General features: G+C 42.4%; 1 protein-coding gene across 1 annotated transcript; it reads right to left on the reverse strand.

Annotated features, from left to right (window-relative positions):
- Window positions 1-4,826: 4,826 nt before the first annotated feature.
- Window positions 4,827-24,244, reverse strand: LOC149323112 (TLC domain-containing protein 4-like). The gene is made up of 6 exons (XM_089487451.1): window positions 24,078-24,244; window positions 23,705-23,794; window positions 17,626-17,684; window positions 12,425-12,519; window positions 6,354-6,427; window positions 4,827-5,464 (listed from the first exon to the last, which is right to left on the reverse strand). Exons 1-6 carry the CDS (start codon window positions 24,230-24,232, stop codon window positions 5,173-5,175), a joined length of 765 nt encoding a protein of 254 aa, XP_089343577.1. The 5' UTR covers window positions 24,233-24,244; the 3' UTR covers window positions 4,827-5,172.
- Window positions 24,245-24,492: the final 248 nt, after the last annotated feature.

Here is a 24,492-nt window from a genome sequence, read left to right on the forward strand (position 1 = left end):
CACAACAATAGAACAGTGCCAATGAGCAAAGCAATATCTGTAATGCAGTCAATAAATTGTTCTGAAAGCGCAACACTGGGATTTGGGATCATAGAATCGTAGAGTTGGAAGAGACTGCAATGGCCATCCAGTCCAACCCCATTCTGCCATGCAGGAACTTTCAATCAAAGCATCCCCAACAGATGGCCATCTAGCCTCTGTTTCAAGACCTCCAAGGAAGGAGATTCCACTACCCTCCAAGGGAGTGTGTTCCACTGTCGAACAGCCCTTACTGTCAGGAAGTTCCTCCTAATGTTGAGGTGGAATCTCTTTTCCTGGAGCTTGCATCCATTGTTCTGGGTCGTTTTCTGGAGCAGCAGAAAACAAGCTTGTTCCCTCCTCAATATGACATCCCTTCAAGTATTTAAACAGGGCTATCAGGGATAGAAGGGACTAGCTCCTCTGATTGCATATTGGGGAGTAACACCATTGCCTTGCTGTTTCAGCTCACCACTGTAGTGCACTGGCAGAGCACATGTTTTGCTTGCAGAACATCCATGGGTCAATCTCTGGCATCCTCAAGTAGGGATTAGGAAGCATCTGTCTGGAACCCTTCAGAGCTGCTGCTAGTCAGAGTTGGCAATGCTGGTCTGGCTCAGAGTAAGTCAGTTACTTCCCTGTGTTCTTATACTTGTATAAATCCATTGGTTCTCTGTAAAATTTCCCCTCCACCTCTATGAGCTGCTGCCATGAAATAAAGTCTTGCCTCAATCTTCAAACTGTTTGTGGGACTGCAAACATCTAGTTTTCTTGTGGGAAGTGCACACTCCAGTTGCAGTGTATTTCAATGGTTGGTTTAGAGAAGCTCCTATCTGAAGGTCAACACAAGTCTTTTTAATGAATGCCCCCCACCCACCCCGCTTTCTCTGTCATTCAAAATACTTGTTGGTTACTCTCACCTACTGAACAGGCAGTAAAAGCAATCCATTTACCAATTTTCTGTATTATTGTCCTCTTCAAAAACAAGCATGGCAAGAGAGCATGTCTTTCCCATTTCAGTTGTGAAGTGATCACTTTTGCTCTTATTTACTTCAGTCCATACATGTTGCAGCCACCTACAGTTTCTAAATCAAATGGGTTTACATTCTTTTGTCTCCAGAATAGCCGATAAAAGCAATCCATTTACCAGTTTTGTGTATTATTATCCTCTCCATGGCAAGATAGCATGTCTCCCCCATTTCAGTTGGGAAGCTATCACTGTTGTTCTTATTTGCTTTAGTCCATATAGGTCGGGTTTACATTCTCTTGCCTATTTGTTTCCCCTCCATCCCAACTATTAAAGAAGTTGCAGGAATTTCCAAGAATTTGACACTTTAAACTGGACAGGAGGCCAAGCTGGACCTGTTACATATAGTTTTTAAAATCCACACAGTACCACCTCAGATTAACTAATTCCTGATCCTTTGGATACAAATACTTTGATACCAACTCATACAGCACCAAATGCTGGGCTGAGTGGGTCCAGGAATCTACATACAAGGCACCTGGCAACACACTTGTCATCATGGGTTCTGGACACTGCCTTCAAAACCTGATTCCTTTCCATTTGTGTGTGTACACTATTTGCAGCTGATTACTATGGTTGAAAAACTGAGAGAGAGAGAAAAAAATGTAAAGACATCCAGTGGGGAGAAACTTTCAAGGTTCAGCAGCCCATATTTGGTTTATGCATGCTTCCCTGTCAGTATATTTGCCCACACAGCAGACTGAAATGCAAACATTCACAAAATACAATACACAGATGTGTGCACACAGACAAGATTGAAGACAGAATAACAGAATTTAATAAATTAATCTTATTTATTATATTAATGCTCATTGATTTGAGTTAACAAATGGAAATTAGAAAATTACAAACACTGCTTAGGTAAGGATTAAACGATTCTATAAGGCAGAGGAAAATAAGAAACAGAATTTCCTCTGCTTGTTCAGGGTGGAATAATGTATTTTGTCAGGTGCATCCAACTAACAAATTAAAGGTGCTTTTCAGAATTTTAGTCTGATGCTGAATGTTTGGTAAAGCCTCTTAAGGCAGAGATTTAGGAGCAAAGCTCTCGCTACCAGTTTCTCTTAAAGATGACACTTTACTCTCCCAGCATCCTAGGTAGGTTTTATAAGAATTTAAAAAATAAAACTGAGATTGCATAAATACTTATCCAAACGTGCCCTAAGATGTTTAGTACCAGCTGTCAGTATGTTTGGTATCTGTCCGTTTGGTCCAGAGTGAAAATATAACACGATCGTCTTAAAAGTCCCACTGAAATGAATGGGAGCTTTTTTCAATGGGGCATATAAAGTGGAATTTCTTCATGGATTTTAACTTAGTGAAATAATTTTCTCTGTGACGCTGATTTGCTGTCTACATTAGAATTTGTTTTAATATTGAATAGCTAGAGGTCTTAGTTACTGAGAAGAATCAACACTGTTAAGCAGAAATACACCACTCGAAACAAACTTTGGCAGTCTGACATTGGGATGGGGGAGTCACATTTACCAAAAAGTAAACATTCATCTGTGGATGTAGCAGGGTTGGGGGCCAAATGCATCCACAACTTTGTTGTCAGCCAACTACTTAATAGTGTCCTTGGGTAAGTCCCTCTGCCTTAGTTCTCTCTTTGTAAAATGGAACAGGGGCACTGGACACTTGACTGGTATAGGGGCAAATGAGACAAAAGGAAGCAAAACCTATCCACATTATACAGTCACATGAACATGTGTAGTGCTGCATGGAGCTAGAACAGCCATGATTTGGGGCCATGTTATAATGCCTTTGGAAAACAGTTACATTAAATCTCTGTATGCCCTGAACCAGCATCCCCTTTTGGCTGGTTGAGTGAATATCAACTGGCCTGGTGCAATGGGAACAGGGAAAGTATCAGCAGCAGCATTACTGCAAAATTTGTAGTTGGACAAGACCTCAAGGGCTATTAAGTCCAACCCCCCCGTCATGCAAGAACTCACAATCAAAGCACTCCTGACAGATGGCCATCCAGCCTCTGTTCCACTGAACAGCTCTTACTGTGAGGAGGTTCTTCCTAATGTTGAAGTGGAATCTCTTTTTCTGTAGTTTGCATCCACGGCTCCATCTCATAGTCTCTGGAGCATTTGTTTTTTAATGTAGAGGTTTCCTGAGACCTGTACATTATTTAAAGGGTTCCTCCAGGGTAAAAAGGTTGAGAAAGGCTAGTGTGGGGTGGTGTAACCTCGGTTCTTAATTATGTCTTTTATTTCAGATGAGAAAATCCTAGCTGAAATTATATAACTTTTCACAGTTCTGTAAAACCAACAAACCCTGCAAACACAGGAAAAGAGGAGATTGGCTTTTACAGTGAATTATTAATAAGTTACTAGATCTTGCCTTGAACAGGTGGAGGTAAACATTATGCCCTGCCTTAAGGTTACTGCATTCTAATGAGAGCTGGCATTTTTGTCCACTATTTAACATCAATATTTTCAATTGGACAGTATTTGCTAGTTGACATATTTCATGGCATTTAGCATTTGATAGCCAAGTGATATGGCGGGATTTCATTTTTTTCTGACAGTCAAAACATTCAGAATATGACAAGCATAAAAATACAATCCTTTGCATGTGTTCAGTTGGGTTCACCCCCTTGGCACATCTGAAACAACTGAAATGTGGATTCACACTCAAAATGTGATTCTTAATGTATGTATTCATCATAATTTCACATTCAAAAATTCACATTAAGCAGAAAATGGGATTTAAAAAAAATAAAAATGTGCAATTTCTTTAAAAATGTGCAAATTTCAATTATGTTTCTGGGCTTTACAAAAGAGATCCACTTCTCTACTACTGCAGATGAAGAAACAAGAAGAGGCAAGGTAGGATAGGGTGGAGAGAGAAATCTAACAAGCATACTTCTCTGGGAAGATGAATGGTAGAGATTGGTTGATTTTCCCCAAGTACCCAAACCTGTCTTTAGGGATTAGACTGCCCCTGAGATGGCCCAAGGGGAGTAGCTTTGCTGCAGGAGGAAACAGCTGGACGTATTTCTGTTCCTTGTATAGGATTGCTGGAGACGTGGAGATACAAGATTCAATGGACTATATTTTAAAAGGAGGGGAGATATGCATGAGCATTCCCAGAATGAAAATGGGCAAGTACTCCATCTCTTTAAAATGGTTTTAAAAAAATAAATAAATTAAACAATGTATTAAGACAAGTTAAGTAAATGACAAAGGAATAGGGAAGCCCATGACATTAAGGTTCAAGGAAATTGCATCTGAACAACAAAATGCTGAGTGCTGCAAAAATGATGGTTTTCCTTTAGAGAGAAATGTTGCTGGAATGAGAACCACTCAGTTCCCAGAATCACATTCAATACCCATGCCGCTATTGTGAAAGGTGCTGAGCCCCTTGGATACATCTACCAATCACCTCACACCGTTCCTTAAACATGCAGCAGTGTTTACTTCCTGATCTAACATGCTGATCGAAGGCTTTGATGGCTCTGGAAATTGAATGCATCATTGAGCTGCATCCTCCTCTGTTCATCCACCTTTTTTCCATCCTTGTCTTTTAAACATACTCCGTTTGTCCTTGGACAATTTGTCAAAATGGCCACCCTGATTTCTTACTTTTCTTCCAAAATAGTCCTTTTAAAGAGCTAGAAGGCCTTTTACCCAGGAGGCAACAAGGACCATTGTTCCAGTTGATGGATTTACAGCTGAAACTGGTTGAGTTCCAGTCACATGAAACACAAGCCAGGAGTTTCACCTATTTAGCCATTTCAAGTCTCATTCTAGCTGCCCTGCAACAGATCAGTCACAACGACCAGGTGACCACTGATATAGCTGTATCTCCCAGTATGTGCCAAAGGGAAGTCCTATGTTGCTGGGCCATACATGCTTTGAAGCTATGCATCTCCAACCATGTCATATACCACTGAATGTTCATCTCCAAAACTTGGATGGATGGTTATTCTCTCGTACTCAGCTGCTGATTCTGGTCAGGATGGCAAAGACTTGGATGTAATAAAAATCAAAGGCTCCAGCTGTGTGCTTCTGGGATTTTCAGGCCCAAAGGAATAGTCAGTAGTAGTTCCTATGGATACTGGCCTCTAAGGCAATTAGAAGGGTATATTCAAGCTCTTATGTTCCTGTCTGTCCTCATGATGCCTTGTGTGCCTTGGCCCGACAGAAGGCTCGGTAGAAGCCACGGATAATGCGATACATCCAAACCACATTGAGCACTTCCAACGCAACGCTGGGCCCAATCCAGGCCAGCTGTACACCCAAGCCCAGGCGCTCGTACTCAGGAGTTCCATACCAGAAGTACACCTGTGCGTAATAGGTGGGGATGACGGCAATGCGCACCATGAAGAATACCACCATCATGGCCAGGCCATTGGCCATGACAAGCCAGGAGGAGCGGGGACAGCCAGCTGTATCTAGGAACCATCTGGGGCAGGAAAAATAGTAGAGTCAAATATATATAGTTCTTCCCTGTATATGGGGTGGTGGTGGCCCAAGAAAACCGTGCCCTAAGGGAAAATGGGAAAGAAGTCACCCACACTGACTTATAGATCCCAAGTAGGTTATCAGGGCCCACATAGCAACATGAAATCATCTATGATTTCTGTTGATAAGCGCAACAGGGTAATTCTACCAATCTAGGGGCAATTTCTGGAACCCACAAGGGGCTGCTGTACCCCCTCATGTAGGCAATGCAGCAGCAGCTGTAACTAGAGAGCTGCATATATCTAAGCCCAAGGCATGTTTGGTATACATGTCTTGTTTTAAAGCACAGTTACACTTCTGGAAGCATGGTTGTTCTCTGAAACAAGGTGCAGTGACAATTTGGGGAGCAGTCAGGAGATGTTAGGAGCAACAAAATAGGATAGACTGTGGGTTCCCCACTTTTGCCTCAGAAGAGTTTCAGAAGTTCTTCATAAGCTGGGTTTGAACTGGGCAGATGCCATGAAATCAAGAGTGTGTCCTATGTATTCCTCATTAAGAACCATTTGGTAGTGGAGATGGCAGAGCCTATTTAAATCAGGGTTGGGGAAAGTGGGCCCTGTGAGCTACTACTGAATGAAACGCTTGACCCAAAACTAAACAGTAGCCAATCAGAAAGCTCTTTCTCCAGTTCAGACCCACCATTAATGTGCTAAGGACTTCAGACAAGGCTGGCTCTTATTTTTCAGGGGGGCTTCTTATTCTTCCCCAACTCCCCAGCACTTCCCTGCCTGCAAACAGGATATAAGGGACCACACCTCAAGTAACTGATGTGGGTTCTCAGACAAGCTCACAAGCCCATATCCCTTGCCAAATCCCCTCAGACAACTCACCGTAGGTTCACAAAGGGTGTGGAGAGCTCTGACAGAAGACGGAAGTTGGCAAAATAGGGCAGCACCCCACGACTCTATTGAGACAGAAAAGGAAGCCCTAAGTTACCAGGTTTGCTGCACTCAGGACAGTAACACAGGTCTTGTTTCAGTCATGGCTGGTGGCCTCCCTCATCAGTGGAGAAGTGAATGTGCTCTGGGTGGTAGTATGAACTTTAAAGAAGTTGTTCAAGGTGCTCATTTCCAAACAGTTCCAGCACCTCAGACAGTTCTTTTAAAACCCAGGCTGAAATCCAGAATATATTTCACTGTCCCACTGACAAGGGTCAGTCCCAACCACCGCTGTCTTGCTCCTTCCAGTGACAGAAGATTTACGTGCCTCTAAAGTACTGAGCAGAAAGCCCCCACCTTCCCATCTCCCCGCAACAAGGAAGCAAAGCAGAGAATTGTTAGACAGCAAAGGAGCAGAGAACTTACACAGCCAGACCTACTGCTACCACCCACACTTTTTGGCCATCCTGAACTATCTCATTCTCCCCCACAAGAGCTTCAACAAAGGGCTTTCCCTAATACTAATATTTGCTTTATTGATCAGCTGAACTTTTCATCCATGAAACATTTCATAAGGAAAGGAGAAAAGAGTTCTGTTTCTCAAGCCACAACCCATTTCCCTCTTTATGTGTAGTTTGTGTTTTCCTGCTCACAATTACTTGACACCCTGGCTGAAAAGGAGAAGGATCGCTTCCCTTCATCTTTCTCCTTGGAGGGAGGAGGGTGGAGGAGTGATCTGTTCACTAGTGACAAGTCTTGAAGCTGGCTGAGTCCTGGACTTGAGTCCTAACTCAACCAACTCTGGGAAGAACCAGCAGACAGAGGGACAAAGAATCCTCTCCATCTCCAGTCAGAGGCAGCAGGGTCACTGTCTTCCTTAGTCTGGGGACAGGGGTCCGGGATGGGGTAGGGCTTTATGAAGGAGGTAAGTGGGGGACCTGACTGCTGACTGGCAGGGTTAGGCCTACAGGCTGGTAGTTCCCCTCTGCTCCCCTACCATGTTGTGCCATTCAGCTTTAGGAAGAGTTCTGGAGAATCTGAAAGCTTGCAATCTTCTCTGGCTTCTTAACTAGTTCTAATAAAGCAATACTGGACTTTTTTCGCCTCATACAGACTAGCACATCTATCTTAAAAAAAATTGTAAACGTACATAGCAAAACACTCTTTTCTGTCCAAAACTGGGACAAAAGTCTGCACACAGGCATATTCAAATGCCTGAATATTACACAAACAGAATCTGGCCCAACTGATTCCTATTTTTACTTGTTTTGTCTTACCAATGAATTATTTGTGCCCCTCTCTTTCTCTCCAACAGCCCTACTATGATGCAAGGCATGAAGAGTTTTAGCCCCATTGGAATGAAACTGCATCCAGATGAGCCCTGCTAGGAAAAGGTGTGGGTTTTTGTTTGTTTGTTTATTTTGGACTACAACTCTCAGAATCCCTCAGTTGGCATAGTCAGTGCCCAAGCTGACTAGAGGCTTCTAAGAGCTGTACTCCAAAAAGAAACTTTTCCAAGTTCTGCAAACAAGTTCCAGATATATTTCCAGGCCGGAAGACAGTTCTTTTGCCTGGGGTGTGGGATTCTTGCTCTGACTGATGCCAACTATCATGAGGGAGCAGGTGAGGTGTGTCTGTGCACAGGAGAGTGACCGCAAGTGATGCAGTGAGTTAATGCCTGAAAAAAAGAAACAGAGCCAGAAAGGATAAGGAAATCAGGAGCCGGATGGAGTGGGGAAACCCTTAGCTGCAAGGAGACACTGAGGATAAGATGATGTCGAGAAATGGTGTTCAGTACTGCCCTTCAAACTGATGTGTCAAGCTGTGCTTATTCATAAGTAGGTTCCCCTCAATTTATTACAGAGGTGGGAAGCAGGTGGCCTTCCAAATTTCAGACTACAACTCCAATCAGTCTTGACCAGTACAGTAACGGGGGGGGGGGGGGGGGGGATGCTAGAACTTGCAGTCCGAAAACTTGTGGACCAGTGCTTTATTCAGCCTGATTTAGTGAGATCTGCCTCTAAATGTAACAGCATAGAATTTTTTCACAGCCCCAATATATATATACATTTAACTCGGGAATAAACTCTGCTGAATTCCTATTACTTGTTTCCATATTAGTATAGGACTTAAATTCCCAAAATCCTCCAACAAGTATGGTCGGAAACGTAATGTGTATTCCAAAAAAAAAAAAAAAAGTTGTCGTATGAAAAGTAGTATTTCCAAGCTCTAGGCTGTGGTTTTTGTTGGTCTGTGATGCCTTCAAGTTGTTCTAACCTATGGCGACCCTAAGGCAAACCTATCATGGGATTTTCTTGGCAAGATCTGTTCTGAGGAGGTTTGCCTTTGCCTGCCTCTGAGGCTGAGAGAGAGTGACTTGCCCAACTAATGACCAAGTAGGGATTCAAACCCTGATCTCCAAAGGCATAGCTCAGCACTCAAATCATTACACCACGCCGGCTTTTTCAGCTATGGCCTTACAAGTCTACTTTGTCTTTCAAACCTTACAGCAGTGCCAGTGTTACTTGTACTGGACTTGGTCAAATCGTATTTATAGGCCAAGGAGACTGTGGTGTCTAACTGTTCAGAGCTGTCTGACAGTGCAATACACTGCCTTGGAGGGTGGTAGACTCTCATTCTTTGAAGTCTTTAAAGAAGCTAGATGGTCATGTCTCAGGAGTGCAACTATCCTAGGGCCACTAAATGAATCCACTGTTGAGCAGAACACAAAGACCTGAATCTTCTTGGTTAGCTAGTGTCTGCCTGCTGAATTAACTGCTGAGTCAACAGGTAGGGAAATCCAATGGATTCAACAGGTCTGCTCTAGGATTTTTAAGTCAACATTTCAGGGACAACATTCTCTGCCCACTTACAACCTAAAATCATGAGTAGATTCCACTTTTATTTTTTTAATTATTTCTTTTTTATATTGTAAAGTTAAAATTGTACAATAGATTGTAAAATACACGTACATTCAAAAATAGGCCTGTGTTTCTCCACCCCCCTTTCCTATTCCACTTCTCCGTTATCATATTTTCTAATACCTAAACATTAAACCAGCTCTTCTTGTTTCTTCCTCTCTTTCTACTTTTCCCTTTCTCTTGTGTCATTATCTTTTATGCTACTTTATTCTTTCAAAGATTGTGTAATAATCTTTAGTGTTTTCTCTACCTATCTCTCCTTCTATTAAACCACATTCCAATGATGTATATATCACCATCTTTTAACTTTCTTCCCCCCCCCCCCTTTGTGTTAGAACCATCCATTAACAGCTGGTAGAGGTCTTTTATTACAATATTTAATAAAGGGTTCCCATCCTAAATCATATTCTTTTATTTCTTCTTCTCTCATCAATTTTGTCAAGTTGTCCATTTCTATAACTTCCAGGGTTTCAATTAACCATTCACCAATTTCTGGAGCTTTATTTTCTTTCCAATTTTTTGCTATTACTATTAGAGAACTAGGATTGTTAACTCCATAGTTCTGGGAGGAAAAACAGAAGATCTCTGTCATTTCACAGATTGTGTAATGTTTGTTGGTTTGTAGTTGTTGTATGCCTTCAAGTCATTTCCGACTTATGGTGACCCTCAAGTGAACTTATCATGGGTTTTCTGGGCTGAGAATGTGTGACTCACCCAAGGTCAACCAGTGGCCAAGTGGAGAATCAAATCCTGATCTCCAGAGTCATAGTCCAACTCTCAAACCACTATGCTTCAAGGAAATAAACCCAGAAGAATTTTTACAACTTTTCCTAAAGAAGTTGATCCTTTAACATGAGACATCTTGTCTATTTCACACTGTGCTTCTGATTCTCCCTCATCAATCTTAGTGTGTCTGGTTCTTCTCTAGACTAGGGGCAGAGAACATTTTAATTAACACACATTTTAGACCACAGTTCCCATAGCGCCTTCTCTATGGCTATGCTTGCTGGGCTTCTGGGAACTGAAGTTCAAAACAACTGGATGCCAGAAATTCCTCAAACCTGCTACAGACTATGGATCTGTAGGGAAAAACTGTGTTTTTAGTGGCATCTGTTTTTCAATCAGGCTGTGATCTGTCTTGGGGCACCAGTTGTAGGAGACAGCCAGCCAGTGATGTAGCTGTGGCAAAAATGAGGACATTGGTTCCCCAAATAAGAATTCTGCCTCCTCATTTTCAGTCCCCAAACGTTTAGTGGAGAGGAAAATACTGATAATTGTTTGTACCCAGAACTCTTCTATTTATTATGTTTGCATTCCCTTGGTCAGTTTGTCTGTCCCTTTTCTTTCAATGTCTAAAATGCACATCGAAATCATCAACTGAAATTTCAAAGTTACTGACAGAAATATGGGGACTGAAGGAGAATTTCATGGGGGGCAGAATTCTTATTTGGGGGCAATGCCATCAACTTCGCCAACTCCCCAGAACCAGCATATCAATTAATGGCTCATTTAAAGAATATAATCTCTTTACAGTATCTAATTACTGTCATGCAGCACTCTTAAATATAATTACTGACCAAAAAACCCTCTCTGAGCTCACTGAGACTTACCGTATATACTCGTGTATAAGTCGAGAAATTTAGGTCAAAAGATTGACCCAAAAAACATGGATTGACTTATACATGGGTCCATGGGTAAATGACCTGACCTTCTCCCCAGCCCAGCTGGGGAGAGGCTATGAAGGGCGATTGCATGCCCAGAAGCCTCTCGGGAGCCAGGCTTTTTCCCCCGGGAAGGAGCCTGGCTTTGGAGAGGCTTTGCTGGGCGATCGCACGCCCAGAAGCCTCTCGGGAGCCAGGCTTTTTCCTCCGGGAAGGAGCCTGGCTTTGGAGACACTTTGCTGGGCGATCGCGTGCCCAGAAGCCTCTTCAAAGCCAGCCTTTTCCTCCTGGGAAGGAGCCTGGCTTTGGAGACACTGAAGCCTCTCCAAAGCCAGCCTTTTTCCCCCAGGTAGGAGCCTGGCTTTGGAGAGGCTTTGCTGGGCAATCGCGCACCCAGAAGCCTCTCCAAATCCAGCCTCCCTCCCCCTCGGGAAGGAGCCTGGCTTTGGAGAGGCTTTGCTGGATGATCGCGCGCCCACAAGCCTCTCCAAAGCCAGCCTTTTTCCCCTGGGAAAGAGCCTGGCTTTGGAGACGCTGGGCTGGGCGATCGCTCAGCCTCACTGCAGAGAGGCTGGGCAGGGGGAGTGATCGCCCTGCAGCTTGTCCACAGCCCGGCTGCCTTGGGAACTATGACCCCCGACTTATACACAGGGCATACCAAAATCCATACTTTTGCCCCCAAAAGTTGACCTCAGTTTATACATGAGGTCGACTTATAATCGAGTATATACGGTACTCACTGAGACTTACTTGTGAGTAAATATACTTAGGGTTCTTCTGCTTGCTCTCTCCCTCTGTCCTTCAGCCCTTCAAAAACTCCTCAACTGTGGAAATGGGAAGTGAATCAAGAATTCTCATATACAGTGGTACCCCGGGTTACGAATTTAATCCGTTCCGCGGCGCCGTTTGTAACCCGAAAAGCCTTCGCAAGCCAAAATGCCATAGGCGCTAGCGCTAAAAGCCGCGATTTCGTGCGAAATAGCGCCGAAAAGCACCAAAAAATTTTTTCGTAAGCCGAAAAAAAAAACGTAACCCGGAACAGTTTTTCTCTTTGGGATTTTTTCGTATCCCGGGAATTTCGTAAGGCGGTGCTTTCGTATCCCGGGGTACCACTGTATATGGAAATTACACTTCTTACTCTCCAGATTATTAGGCAAAGGGAATAGAAGAGTTGGAAAAGTTTTCAATCCCAGTGGCTGTGCTTTTTTCTCGTTGTTTCCCTAGTAGATATTGCAGTCCTTGTTCGTTTTGCTTTTCTGTGACCCAGTGTTTGTGGATGGGTGTGTGCGGGAGCTGATGTCATATTGACCATTGCAGAAGAAGAGCAGAGGGAAGCAGAGTTTGTTGAAGCGTAGCAAATTTTTTTAAAAAAATCAACAAACAAACACAGAGAATGGAGAATAAAAGAAAGCTCATCCCACCCCAGGTCTCTGGAACTAACCAACACATATCCATAAGCGTATAGCGCCGCCAAGTGGTGGCAAACGAAAAGGGAATCTCCCAATGTTGTCCAGTAGCGCACTAGCAGCAACAGATCTAGAAGTCAGAACACAACACATACACACACAAGGAAGGTTTACTGAGATATACATTGGCAGGAAACAGGGCTCAAGCAGAAGGTAGCAGAAACACAAACCAGGGTTGACACCTTTTTACCATGGACCTGTCCTCCTTTTTTCCCCCAGCCCTACATTCCTCGGTGGCATCCTCACCCCTGGTGTCACCCAGTGTGTGTGTATAGGGGCTGCTGATGGGCTCTGGCAGGCAAAAGGACACACTCTGCTCTCTCCTTCATTGCAGTGGAGGAGATCTCCTCATGAAGAGGCCTCAGCCACTGCGGCAAAGCTGGGAGACGAGTGCTTGGCCCTCTCCTTTGTTACACTGGCGGAGATCTCTTCATGAAGCTGAAAGATGGGCAATTGGCAGAGGTCTCCTCATGAGGAGGCATCCGGTTTCACAGCAAAACTGGGAGAGACAGAGTGGGAGGAGGGCCTAACAGGGTGTCACCCCTCTTCTGGGGTCTCACCTGGTGTTGGCCGTATCCTCTGCACTCTGCTATTGACGCCACTGCCCTTAACTGTAGACAGTTAGCATGTGAAGGTTTTCCTAGCATAAAGATAAAGCCAAGGCTACATCATCAGTGGCCATGAGAGTTATGGGATTCTTGGAGCTCCCAACCCTTCCAAGAGCAATTCCTTCAACATTTCTTTCCTGTTTCACTGTGGCCTACACTTTGCCAGAAGCTTTGCCCTTGGTTTAGTAGACAAAAAGAAGTGAAATGCTTTGAGTGGCTCTTATAATGAGAGATAAGACAAGATAATATAAGGGAAGATAGAGAGAAGAAATTTTGCCACTGGGACTGCAGATACAGTCAGCCCTCCATATCCACATTTTTTTTATCCATGGATTCAAGCATCCACTGCTTGAAAATATTCAAAGAATATATAAATTCCAAAAAGCAAACGATTTTGCCATCTTATATAATGATCACCATTTTACTATTCACTGTGTTTAATGGGACTTGAACATCCATGAATTTTGGTATCCCCAGGGGATCCTGGAACCAAACCTCAGCAGATACCAAGGGTCCACTGCATTACTAAATTAGTTCATGGAGTAAATAGAACAGGAGATTACAAGCAGACAAAGAAAAAAGAAAAGGAAGAGGAAGCACTAAGGAAAAACAAGCAACAAAAAAAGACCAGTTCCCCTTTGGTGGCAAGCCATGGTCATCAGCTTTGTGAAACAAATTTTAGCTTACTCAGCTGAAGCAAGCTGCATGATGAGGGAGAAGTAGCTATTATAAATGGTTACTGGGAATGACAGCTGGATGACAATTGCCCCCACCCCAGCAGAGACTGAATGAAAAGAAAAGCCAAGGAAAGCAAGAATTCTTTACTGTAAATGCCTAGGAGGAATCACTCTAGACAGATAGCTAACAAATTCACAGCTTGTGATAGAAGCTGTTAGAAACAGGGTTCAAAGCATTAGAAATACAGACCTCTCAAAGAGCTTCCCAAGACATTAAAAAAGGATGGTGGCTCCTATGCATTTGAACCAGGTCCTGGCCTTCTTCCCACTATGGTTTAAACAGGATAGTGATTCCAAATGATTTGGTTTAAACCACCATGGTTCCCACTTAATTTGTATCGCTGAAATGATTTGGAAAGGGGGAAGGGGGGGGGCATGGTTTTTACCCATCTAACCTGCATCAAAAAGATGCTGGTAAAATGGGGTGTTTTTTGGGCTGAATCAATTTATTTGGAAATAAAGCGATTCAGTGCAAGTGGGAACCAGATGGATTCAAATTAGATTCGAATCTGCCCTGGTTCCCACTGGCAGCAGCTTCCCCAGCCTGCCAGCCATACATCTATGCCTACTCTGTCCTCAGTCCTCCATCCTGGCTCTCTCCTTCCGCCCCGACCACTCCTCCACCCCCGGCCTACCGGTATGGCCAGGAGGACAGAGGGAGGCATGGTGGGAAAGCTGCGGCTGTCACTTCCTGCACTGATTCTTGAAACTGGCACAAACATAGTGGGAACCACTCTGTTTGCTGAACCCGGTTCAGGAATCGAATCAAGAGTTAAGTGGCAATTGTGCCCCTGTAAAGTACTTGTAAGTCTCCCAGAGGATTTTCAGGAAAGCCCTACTTGACAGACAACTTTGGGTCACAATTTGGATCTTCCCACACACACACTCTCTATGAACACCATACCATAAAAGCATCTCATATATATCCACAACATTCATACCACATCCCACCTTCAGATCCTGAAAAGCAAAGAAATGATGCCCTGGCAGGACCAGCTGGTCTGACAGGCATGCATTGAGAAGTCAGGAGACACCTTTCCAAACTACAGGAAGTTAGTTGCATTCACTTCCTGATTTTAAAAGGCCTCTTCTGGACCTAAATTGGTCTCAGGTACCAAAAACATGGTGCAAAGTCCCCCCACATCTTCTCGAAAGCATTGGGAGTTCTTTGGAGCAACATTTTCCCCAACCTGTGCTATATGATTGGTTTTGTGCTATGGGTAACTGAGCAACAACCCTGATGCTTAGATCACTGACTTCTATCTCACAGTTGAGTAACTGAGATGAATGAAAGTGATATATTGATGGTAGCAAGAAGCTCCCTGGCAGAAGAAGCAACAGCTTATTTGGTGCTTTCTTCAAAGGATGCTCACACGTATCCACCTGGACCTGCCAAATGCTTCAGAAAATCAAATACTCAATCCTCTCCCTGAGGATATTCAAATGTCAAGTAAAAAGTGATTTATTTTGGCAGGTGTTCTGTATCACCAGTTCTTGAACATTTATTCCTTTCCCAGTCCTCTGAAAGTTGTATTTGTATTTTTAAAAATTGTATTGTTCTTAAATGAAAATTATGGGGAAAATATTTAAAATAAGTAATAGGTAAATTAAATAGAGATTTCTAGTAAATGTGGAAAAACATAGTCCTTTGGCAGCAAAATGATGATTTATATTTTAACATATTTCTTTAGTCCAGGTGGTGGGAATCAGGTGGCCTTTTAGATGTTGTTGGACTGTAAGACTGTATCTCTCTGTTTAAAGCCCAAGCTTTAATATCTGCAGGGAGGGCTTTCTCTCGGTCCCATCACCATCACTGGTATGGTTGGTGAGAACACAGGAGAGGAGTTTCTTTGTGGCTTCTCCCAAGTGGTGCAACTTGGGAAGTCAGACTGATCCATTCCCTGCTGCCTTTCCTTTGGCAGGTAAAGATCTTTTAATTTAAAGAAGCATTTGGTGTTTGTTTTTTAATATGTCATGTTAGGTAGTTTTTAATGGGAAGTGTTGTGTTTCAATTTTAGCATGTTTTATAAGTGCTTTTAAAACGGCTTTTAACTTGTGTTTTTAACTTGTGTTTTTTAAATAGAACTTGGCTTGATTGTGTTTTAACTTTACTATTAAGAGGTTTTTTAAGTTGTATTGTTTTCTTTTTTCTTTTCATTTTTAAATTTTTTATTATTATTTACACAGTACATAGAAAATTATATGATCCATAATTCATAATATGCTTTTTTCCCTTCCCCCACTCCTACAGACACTCAGAGCAAATATATTTCATTTAAATAAACAATCCTTTTCGGGGATATGGAAAATATAATTAATTACATTTTTTTAAACTTCTTCATACCCCATTTTACCTTCCACTTTCTTAATCACAATTTCCCATTTATCCTTCTATGATTCTTTATTGCTTTCCCCAATATATTTAAGTCTTCTTTCCCTATGGAAATCAAATAATATACATTCTTTTATATAGTTAAATAAGTAATACTTATTCCAATTAGATTTCTTTTTCCATCCAAAAGCAATCACTGCATGGGCAACTTTTTAAAATTTGTTTTGTTACATATCCTTGATTGCTATCCAATCCTAATTCCCCAAAATTAAGAGTTAAACTATTTATTTATTTATTTTTTGCTTAATTGTATCTCTATCCCTATTATATTTATCTGTTCCTTAACATCTGTCCAAAAATCTTGAACAAACGGGCATTCCCACTATATATGTATATAAATTCCATTAGCTCCACATCCATCCCAACATTATGACTGGAATTTATTATTTATAAATGCTAATTGATGTGGCATCCTGTATTGTGTTTTCAACAGGTTGTGCATCGCCTTAAATCCAGTGCTGGGAGAAGGATGGGATATAACTTAAATAAATAAATACTGTACATACTCAACTATAAATTGACCTCATATATAAGTTGAGGGCAGGTTTTGGGGCCAAAATTATGCATTTTGATAGGACCCATGGATAAGTCATGGGTAAAACCTAGGGGCATGTAACAAAGATGTAAAGGATGAAGCAAATCAAAACAATGTCCAAAAAACTTACAAAATTCCAGCAGGCATAACTGTTTGTGCTCATCTTAAAAGCTGGATGGATGGATGGATGAGTAGAGGTGAATCAGTGCTTCCAGGACAGATTATACTCTTGCCTTTCACCAGGGGAAGAAGGTTCCTTTTTTAATAAGAGTTAAAGTACAGTACTTACACTGACCTGTAGATAAGTCGACTCAGGTTGTTTGGGTCAATTTTTTGACTAAAATTTCTAGATTTATACATATACAGTAAGCCCTAGCCAGCATAGCCAGTGAAGAATGCTAGGTGTTGCAGTCAAACAATATCTGGGGGTCCACTCCCCTGCCCCCATATAGTCCTTTTTAATCCCACTTTTCCAGCAAAAACCATGTATTTTTCTACATGATTACTCTAAATAGTAAGAAGGCCTCAGTCAAGCTGACCCAAGATATGACAGGGGAACAGTAGAGAGCTAGACGTCCTGAGCAGCTGCTGAGTTTTACTTTGTGTTGTTTTTTCTGAGTGCAAAACACTTGGGAATGTCTCAGCACAACAGTGCTCCTCCTGTACACTTTAATGTGTGCCATGAACCAGATATTCCCAGTGATATCTGGCGCTGATGTGGAAAGGAAGAGACAGTCAAATCACAAAAGAGATCAAAATGTTTCAGAGAGACCAGATTTTTCACTGACCCCCCCCCCATGGCAGTGGTAACGAGTTTTCTCTAGCTAACTGCTGGCCTTGCATTAGTCTAAGAAGCTGCCTTGACTCCTGCCTGTCCAGTGAAACAGGGAAGCTTGCTACTTACCATAGAGTAGATAGCCACAGGTGATAGCTACGTTCAGCTTGACCAGCCAAGGGTCTCCCCTGCAAAGATGAAACAGTAGTGGGATGGTAAAACAGTGGGGGTCTGCCTTCTCCTCCAACTCATTACGTCCTATTTCTTTTCCTCATGATTCTGCTATCACAGAGTGTTATAATACAGAATTCGATTTTAGGGATTACAATTCTCAGAATCACCAGCCAGCAAGGATACAGGGGTCTTTCATTGGAAGCCTCACTGATTAAAATTTTGTTCTTAGTGATTGCAACTGATACAATCAAAGCAATTTAAATAACTGATTTATATCTAAATTTCCTACTTGGAAATTCATATATGATATATTTCATATACTGTATTTCATTATATAAAGTTCATATATTCATTGCTTGGTTTGGAAATAAGAGGGTCCTGAATAAAAAGCTTAGAGCACAACCCAAAGCTGTTTGTCACAACCGCTTCCACAAACTGCAGAATTGCCTCTGCCTACAGCAGGACTGTGGAATCTTTGAGCCTTCTAATGTTGCTGGATTTCAACTCCCATCAGTCTTAGGTGAATCTGCACTGCAGAAATAAACCAGTTTGACACTACTTTAACTGCCAAGACTTTATCCTACAAAATCTTGGGATTTGTAGTTTGGTGAGGCACCACAGCTCTCTGACAGACTAGGCTGAATATCTAACCCAACTACAAATTCCAGGATTCCACAGGATGGAATCATGACAGTTAAAGTGATATCAAATTGCTTTATTTCTGCAGACTAGCCATTTTAAGTATGCTGGCAATTGTGCCTCAACAACATATGTAGAGCCATAGGCAAAGCATGGGTGCAAGTTTCTTTTTTGCATGTATCTTTGTAGCCATATAAGACTACTACCTATCTATTTAAAAATATTTTTAGACTCCCTCTAAGGGTGGAACCACCCCAAGGTGACATACCAGGGCAAATGAAACATTATGAAATAATAAAAACAGTAATGAAAAATAAAGGCAGCAGTCTAAAAATTATAAAAACAACAACAGGTTAACATAGATATTTCCAGAATTCAGAAGACCTGAAAAGAAAGCACCTGACAAACTTTTGATGGAAGTCTGTTTCAGAGGTGTATCATAACTACTAAAGAGCTAAAACCATTTGAAGTCTAGCGTGAGGGTTCTCTGGGTCTCCCTCCCTCTCTTGTCTGAGCTTGATGGGACCCCTTGAGAGCACCTTTTATCTAAAGAACTTACTGCCACCACTTGATGCTTAACTCTTTCCACTTTAGCAATGCAATGGGACATTGCTGGGGAATTCCACTAGTAAATCCCTTGCCAACAGTAGGGCAGAACAGAGCCAAACTGAGACATGTAAAAAGGAGTGCAAGAGAGGCAGAGTACTTTTTAAAAAAAGAATGAAAGAAAAAGGCTTTATTCTAAATAAGGAAATTCTATAGTAAGAGGATATTTCTTTTCATAAAGAATCTTCTTGTTCTTCAGGCACAGGTGGAAGATATAGGTTGCACAGCCAAATCAATTCAGCCAAACCAGGAAAAGTAATCCTAATGCCACTGACTGGTACATTCTCCTAATCTTACTCACAGATCAGATGGGACTGGTAGTCCTTGATGTTTCTGGATAGCTAGGAGTCTGGACTCCATTGTCCAGCTCCACCAGCTTCAGTTCCAGAGTTCCTGGTTAGAAGCCCCTCATGGTCTGCTTAGTGACAGCCAAGAACAAAGACAGACCCCAAACCTCATGGTGCTTTCAGGCTTTATAAAACCTTTCCTGAGAGCCATCTTGAAGGTTCACAATTCTCCCCAACTGCCTTGGGCTATGTTTCCAAGAATTTCCCAGACAACATGGTGTAGTGGTTTGAGTGGTGGACTACAACTCTGGAGACCAGGATTCAGTTTCCAGCTCAGCCATGAAACCCACTGGGTGACACATGTTCTCAGCCTCAGGAGAAGAAAATGGGAAACCTTCTCTGAACAAATCTGGCTAAGAAAAACCCATGATAGGGTTGCCTTAGGGTCACCATAAAACAGAAATGATTTGAGGACATAACAACAACAACAACAACAACAACAAATGACCAGTGTCCATGCTGGTTCAGGGAAACTTAAAGAACTAATTCAAAAAAGTAACATTTCAAATTTCTTGACTTGCAGACGACTGTTAAAAGTAGACCCTGAAAAGGTCATCCACAGGATGGTGACTTATAGATAGCATTCTGCCTCACAGATTACTGTAAGTAACATAAGCAGAAGGATTGTAATCATAGAATGTATAGGGTTGCATCTGCACTGCAGAAATAATCCGGGGTGACACCATTTTATCTACCCTGTCTCAGTGCTATGGAACTCTGGGAACTGTAGTTTTGTGAGACATTTAGCCTTCTCTGTCAGAGAGCTCTGGTGCCACAACAAACTACAGTTCCAAAATTCCATAGCATTGAGCCATGGCAGTTAAAGTGGTGTCAAACTGGACTATTTCTGTAGTGCAGATATAGCCTATGAGGCACTCTAAGCTAAGAAAGGAGTGTAAATGTTAATTATTATAGCTGCCGTAGTGTAATGTACAAGTGAAAAGTTCCTACTTTCTCAGCCCAGTAGGAAGCCCACAGTATTATAAACATCAGCTCTGTGATTCTATGAATAGCTATGCTATTTACAGTATCTTGACAAGTCAGGTATTTTCTTTCATTTACATAGAAAATCAGCTTTTAACTCTGTGTAACTGATAAGCTTTCATAATTTAGTTTTAAGACATGCTAAATGTAAGTACTTATATATTTTAAATTCAGAATTTAAACCAGCTTTTTATTATTTTTAGGGTTGCAGAAGATACCAGAAGCCCTTTCACACTATACAATTATAGTGCCATTATTCCACTTTAACTGCCATGGTAACAGCCTATGGAATCCTGTGTCTGCAGTTTAGGAAGGGGCATTTAGAATTCTCAGCCAGAGGGCTCTTCTAGCACCTCTCAAAACTACAAATCCCAGTATTCCACAGGATGCAGACCAATGGCAGTTAAATTGGAATTGTAGCACTGTAATGGTGTAGTATGAAATGAGCCCAGATGGTAAAGGTAAAGATAAAGGATTCCACTTTGACAAGGTTGTCAACTTGTGTCCAACTGTAGGATCAGATGGTAAGAACTAGGTAAGAAATTGGGTAGTGGGACCCAAGAATCTTAGTCTCTGAGTTACCATGATAGTACTTTTGAGCCGAAAGACCTACTGAACTATTTTTTTCTCTACAAGTCACCTGTACAGTCCCAGACCTGGAACACCTGCTAAGGAAGATCAAAGAAGAAAGTGCAAAGGCAGGCTTAATGTTGAACATAAAGAAAACAACAATAATGACCACCAAGGACCTTCACAAGTTCAACCTAGACAATGAAGAAATAGAAATAGTAAAAGAATTCCTATGCCTGGGATCAAACACTGATAGAAATGGGGACTTCAGTCAGGAAATCAGAAGAAGATTAAGAATGGGGAGAGTGGCTATAGAAGAACTAGAAAAGATTCCAAAATGCAAAGCTACACATCTGAGCACAAAAGTTAGAATCATACAAGCTATTGTATTTCCTATTACCATGTATGCATGTGAGAGCTGGACAGTTAGGAAAGATGATTGGAAGAAAATCCATTCATTTGAGATGTGGTGCTGAAAAAGAGTGCGGAGGATCCCATGGATAGCCAAAAGGACAAACAAATGTGTCATTGAGAAGATTAAGCCAGAAACCTTCCTGGAAGCCAAGATGACCAAACTGAGGCTGTCGTACTTCAGACACATCATGAGAAGGAAGGACTCATTGTAAATGACAATAATGCTGGGAAAGGTGGAGGGAAGTAGGAAGAGAGGAAGGCCACATGCCAGATGGATGGACTCTATTAAGGAGGTCATGGGTTTTATGGGGTTGCAGGAATTAAGTAGAGCAGTGGAGGGCAGAGGGTCTTGGAGATGTCTCATCCATTGGGTCATCATGAGTTGAGATCGACTCAAGGGCAGTTAACAACAACAACAACAACCACAAGTCACCTAGATAAAAAGCCATAGGAATGTTCCACGGATCATCCCAAGAGGACCATATGATCTGGAAAGTCTATAGGGTATTTGGTGGTCTAATACAGCTTTAGCCTCATGCTTGGTTTCTCAGTCTAAGAAACTTCTCAAAGAAGAAGATGGTGCCCTGCCCTCTTCACCCCTCTCCTGATCTTGACTACACACTTGCTTCTTCTAACTTGCACCCTTGGCCTGGTCTCTGTTCAGTCCTCTCGACCTAGACTTCTACTTGACTTTGAACTGTGTATTTGCTTCTCTGATGCCAACTAATCACTTGCAGGACAAAACTTGCAGGTTTCTAGAACATTTGATAACTGAATTTAAGAATAAATAAGTAAACAAATAGATCCAATACTTGTTTTTAAATCCATTTTTATTTTTAAAAAAGTAATTGATCTTCATCTTCCCTGTCCACTGATCAATCAACTATGGGTAATTAATTTACCATTTAAAACTAATCTAGACAGGCTCTCTTGAGATTGCCATCACAGCAATCCCCTTTTCAGACCAGGAGATTTTCTCTTTCTTTTCTTCTAAGTTCCAATGTTATTATTTGTCAGAAGTCCACCTTCATGAGTAGGCCCATGAACCTGTCCTTGCTACTGTTGTCACTGCCCATTTTCATCACTCAAGCTTCTGAGCCAATTTGTACCACCTGATCTCTCATCACTTGGTTGCTGGCTCTGAGAGGGAAAGTAAGTAAGACAGCACCACCAAAGAGAAAGAGCACCAGGAGGCTCAAGGAGTTGCCACTGTCCCCAATTGGAGTACCACAGTGGGCACCTAGCATCTGCAGATCCCTGATGGCACCCTGTTAGTTCTGTCTACTAGCTTTGTGTTACTGGAAACTAAATGTGGCAATGTCATAATCAGTTGCACTTGCTTTTTCTCAAATCAGAGGGTTTTGGGAAATATGTACACAGAGCACCTAGAGCTCTGAAAAGTTACACCCAGAATCCTTCATTCAGCACAGTCAGAGGCCATGCTTGCTGGGGGATTGTGGGATTCATAATCCAAAAATTAACTTTTCCAAGTTCTAGATGAAAATGGACATGTTTATCTTTATAAAAAGAAAATGATTATAACCTCAAACTCTAGTTCTGGAAGGACAAAGTACAAAAGACGTGTCATAGAAGACCAAGGAACAAAACTGCATGAAATAAATGTGATAAGAGAGCCATTTAAAATCACAGATTAAGGCCTGTTACAGACAGCCAAAATAAAGCTGCTTCGAGTCACAGTGGAGGTATGGTGTTTCAATGATGCATGCGTCCTAATAGTCCAGAAGCCATACCAAAGCCACGCTCCAGTCCTTAGGGCTGGAGCATGGCTTTGGTGCGACTTCTGGACTCTTAGGACGCATGCATCATTGAAACACCATACCTCCACTGTGACTCGAAGCAGCTTTATTTTGGCTGTCTGTAACAGGCCTAAAATTCCTTGATTGCCAAGTGCAGCAGAGATGGACTGTGAGACAGCCCAGGAGGCTGGATAGAACCAAATACATGCTGGTGAGAAAAGAGTAGAAATGGCAGGATGTAATGTAGATAGACGAGAGGGTGGGATGTGAAAGGGATTGCTCAGTGCCTACAGAACTTCAGGGGCCCACCTCAGCCAGCCCCATCTGGGAGCAATGAGAGGCTAAAGGACAGCAGGCATGGCCATGGTGCATTGACAGCATAAGCACCTCTTAAGGCACGGTGCCAGCCCTGGATCACAGGCTCCTGCCTGCAGCTAACGCCACCCCATCTGGTTCAATCCTAAACCCAAAGGGAAACAAGAGCCCATTCTTTCCCAGCACAAAACATCCCTTCATGATTTCCCTACACAATGGGACCAATCAAGCTCACAGGCACCTCCTCTCTTTCTCGCTTGAGGGGAAGCAAGCCAAGGAAACAAAGCCTGCAGCCTGGGTGGTGAAGTGTGTTATGAGAGGGTGGCAGAGTTTATACGTGTGGGTGTGAGAGGGAGGGAGGGGGGAATGAGAGTGCAAGCCTGGTGCTCCATTCCTTCTTACCAGATGGGATTGGCATTTATGGCGTCATCATACCAAAGGATGTAGAGGCAGAAGAGACCAACTATTATGGCATGGAGAGTGGACACGCACCTAGGAAGGAGGAACAGGAGGAAGATGAGTTAAGGGTTAACCCAGGATTAACCCATTTGTGTTCACAGAGGTGCAGTCTCTTTGCCTTTACACACACATACACAATTATTTCTTGTAAAACCAAGAAGGCCTCAAGGCTTTTCTTTCTTCTTGCCCAAACATGGACCAATGTCTGTTTTTGCTCCTCTAACATGTTGTTAAGACTTGAGCCAGATAAGATCACAAGAAGGAACTACACGTCTTTTTCCACCCCATCTCCTCCACTACCCCCAGAGTCTTGTACCTGGAGTTCCATTCACTCTGCTTCACTGAAGAAAGGGTGGAGTATCTGGGGCTCAGCGACAAGGAGAGCTGGGGGCTGACAGCAGAAAAGGAGAACTGGAAGGCTACAAAGCTGCTGGCCACAATGCAGTAGCCCACGCGGGTGGAGTCCTCCATTGAATTTCAGCAACACCTGTGAACAGATGATTGAATGTGAGAACAGGGAATGGTCTGCTGTTGTGCTGAAATTCTCTAAGGGCAACAGGTTTAGCAAATTGCTCCCTCAAGGCCATAGAAGAGGATTGAAGCAGGCTAAACTGTTGCTTGTCCAAGTGCACTGCAGAGACCATGATATAGGTTTGCTTGAACATGCTGGCTGGGGGTTTCTGGGGGTTGTAATAAAGGCAGGAAGACAACATTCCAAGCACCACAACCTA

Source organism: Sceloporus occidentalis, unplaced genomic scaffold (assembly GCF_023333645.1).
Source record: "Sceloporus occidentalis isolate IW3139 unplaced genomic scaffold, rSceOcc1.0.p SCAF_1, whole genome shotgun sequence".
In the NCBI taxonomy this organism is placed as follows: domain Eukaryota; kingdom Metazoa; phylum Chordata; class Lepidosauria; order Squamata; family Phrynosomatidae; genus Sceloporus; species Sceloporus occidentalis.

Coding starts and splice junctions, on each gene's coding strand:
- LOC149323112 (XM_089487451.1), bottom strand. CDS start 24,232: ATGGAGGACTCCACCCGCGTGGGCTACTGCATTGTGGCCAGCAGCTTT. Junction 23,795..24,077: donor CAGAGTGAATGGAACTCCAG/GTACAAGACTCT, acceptor CCTCCTTCCTAG/GTGCGTGTCCACTCTCCATG. Junction 12,520..17,625: donor CTGTGGCTATCTACTCTATG/GTAAGTAGCAAG, acceptor TCTGACTTCTAG/ATCTGTTGCTGCTAGTGCGC.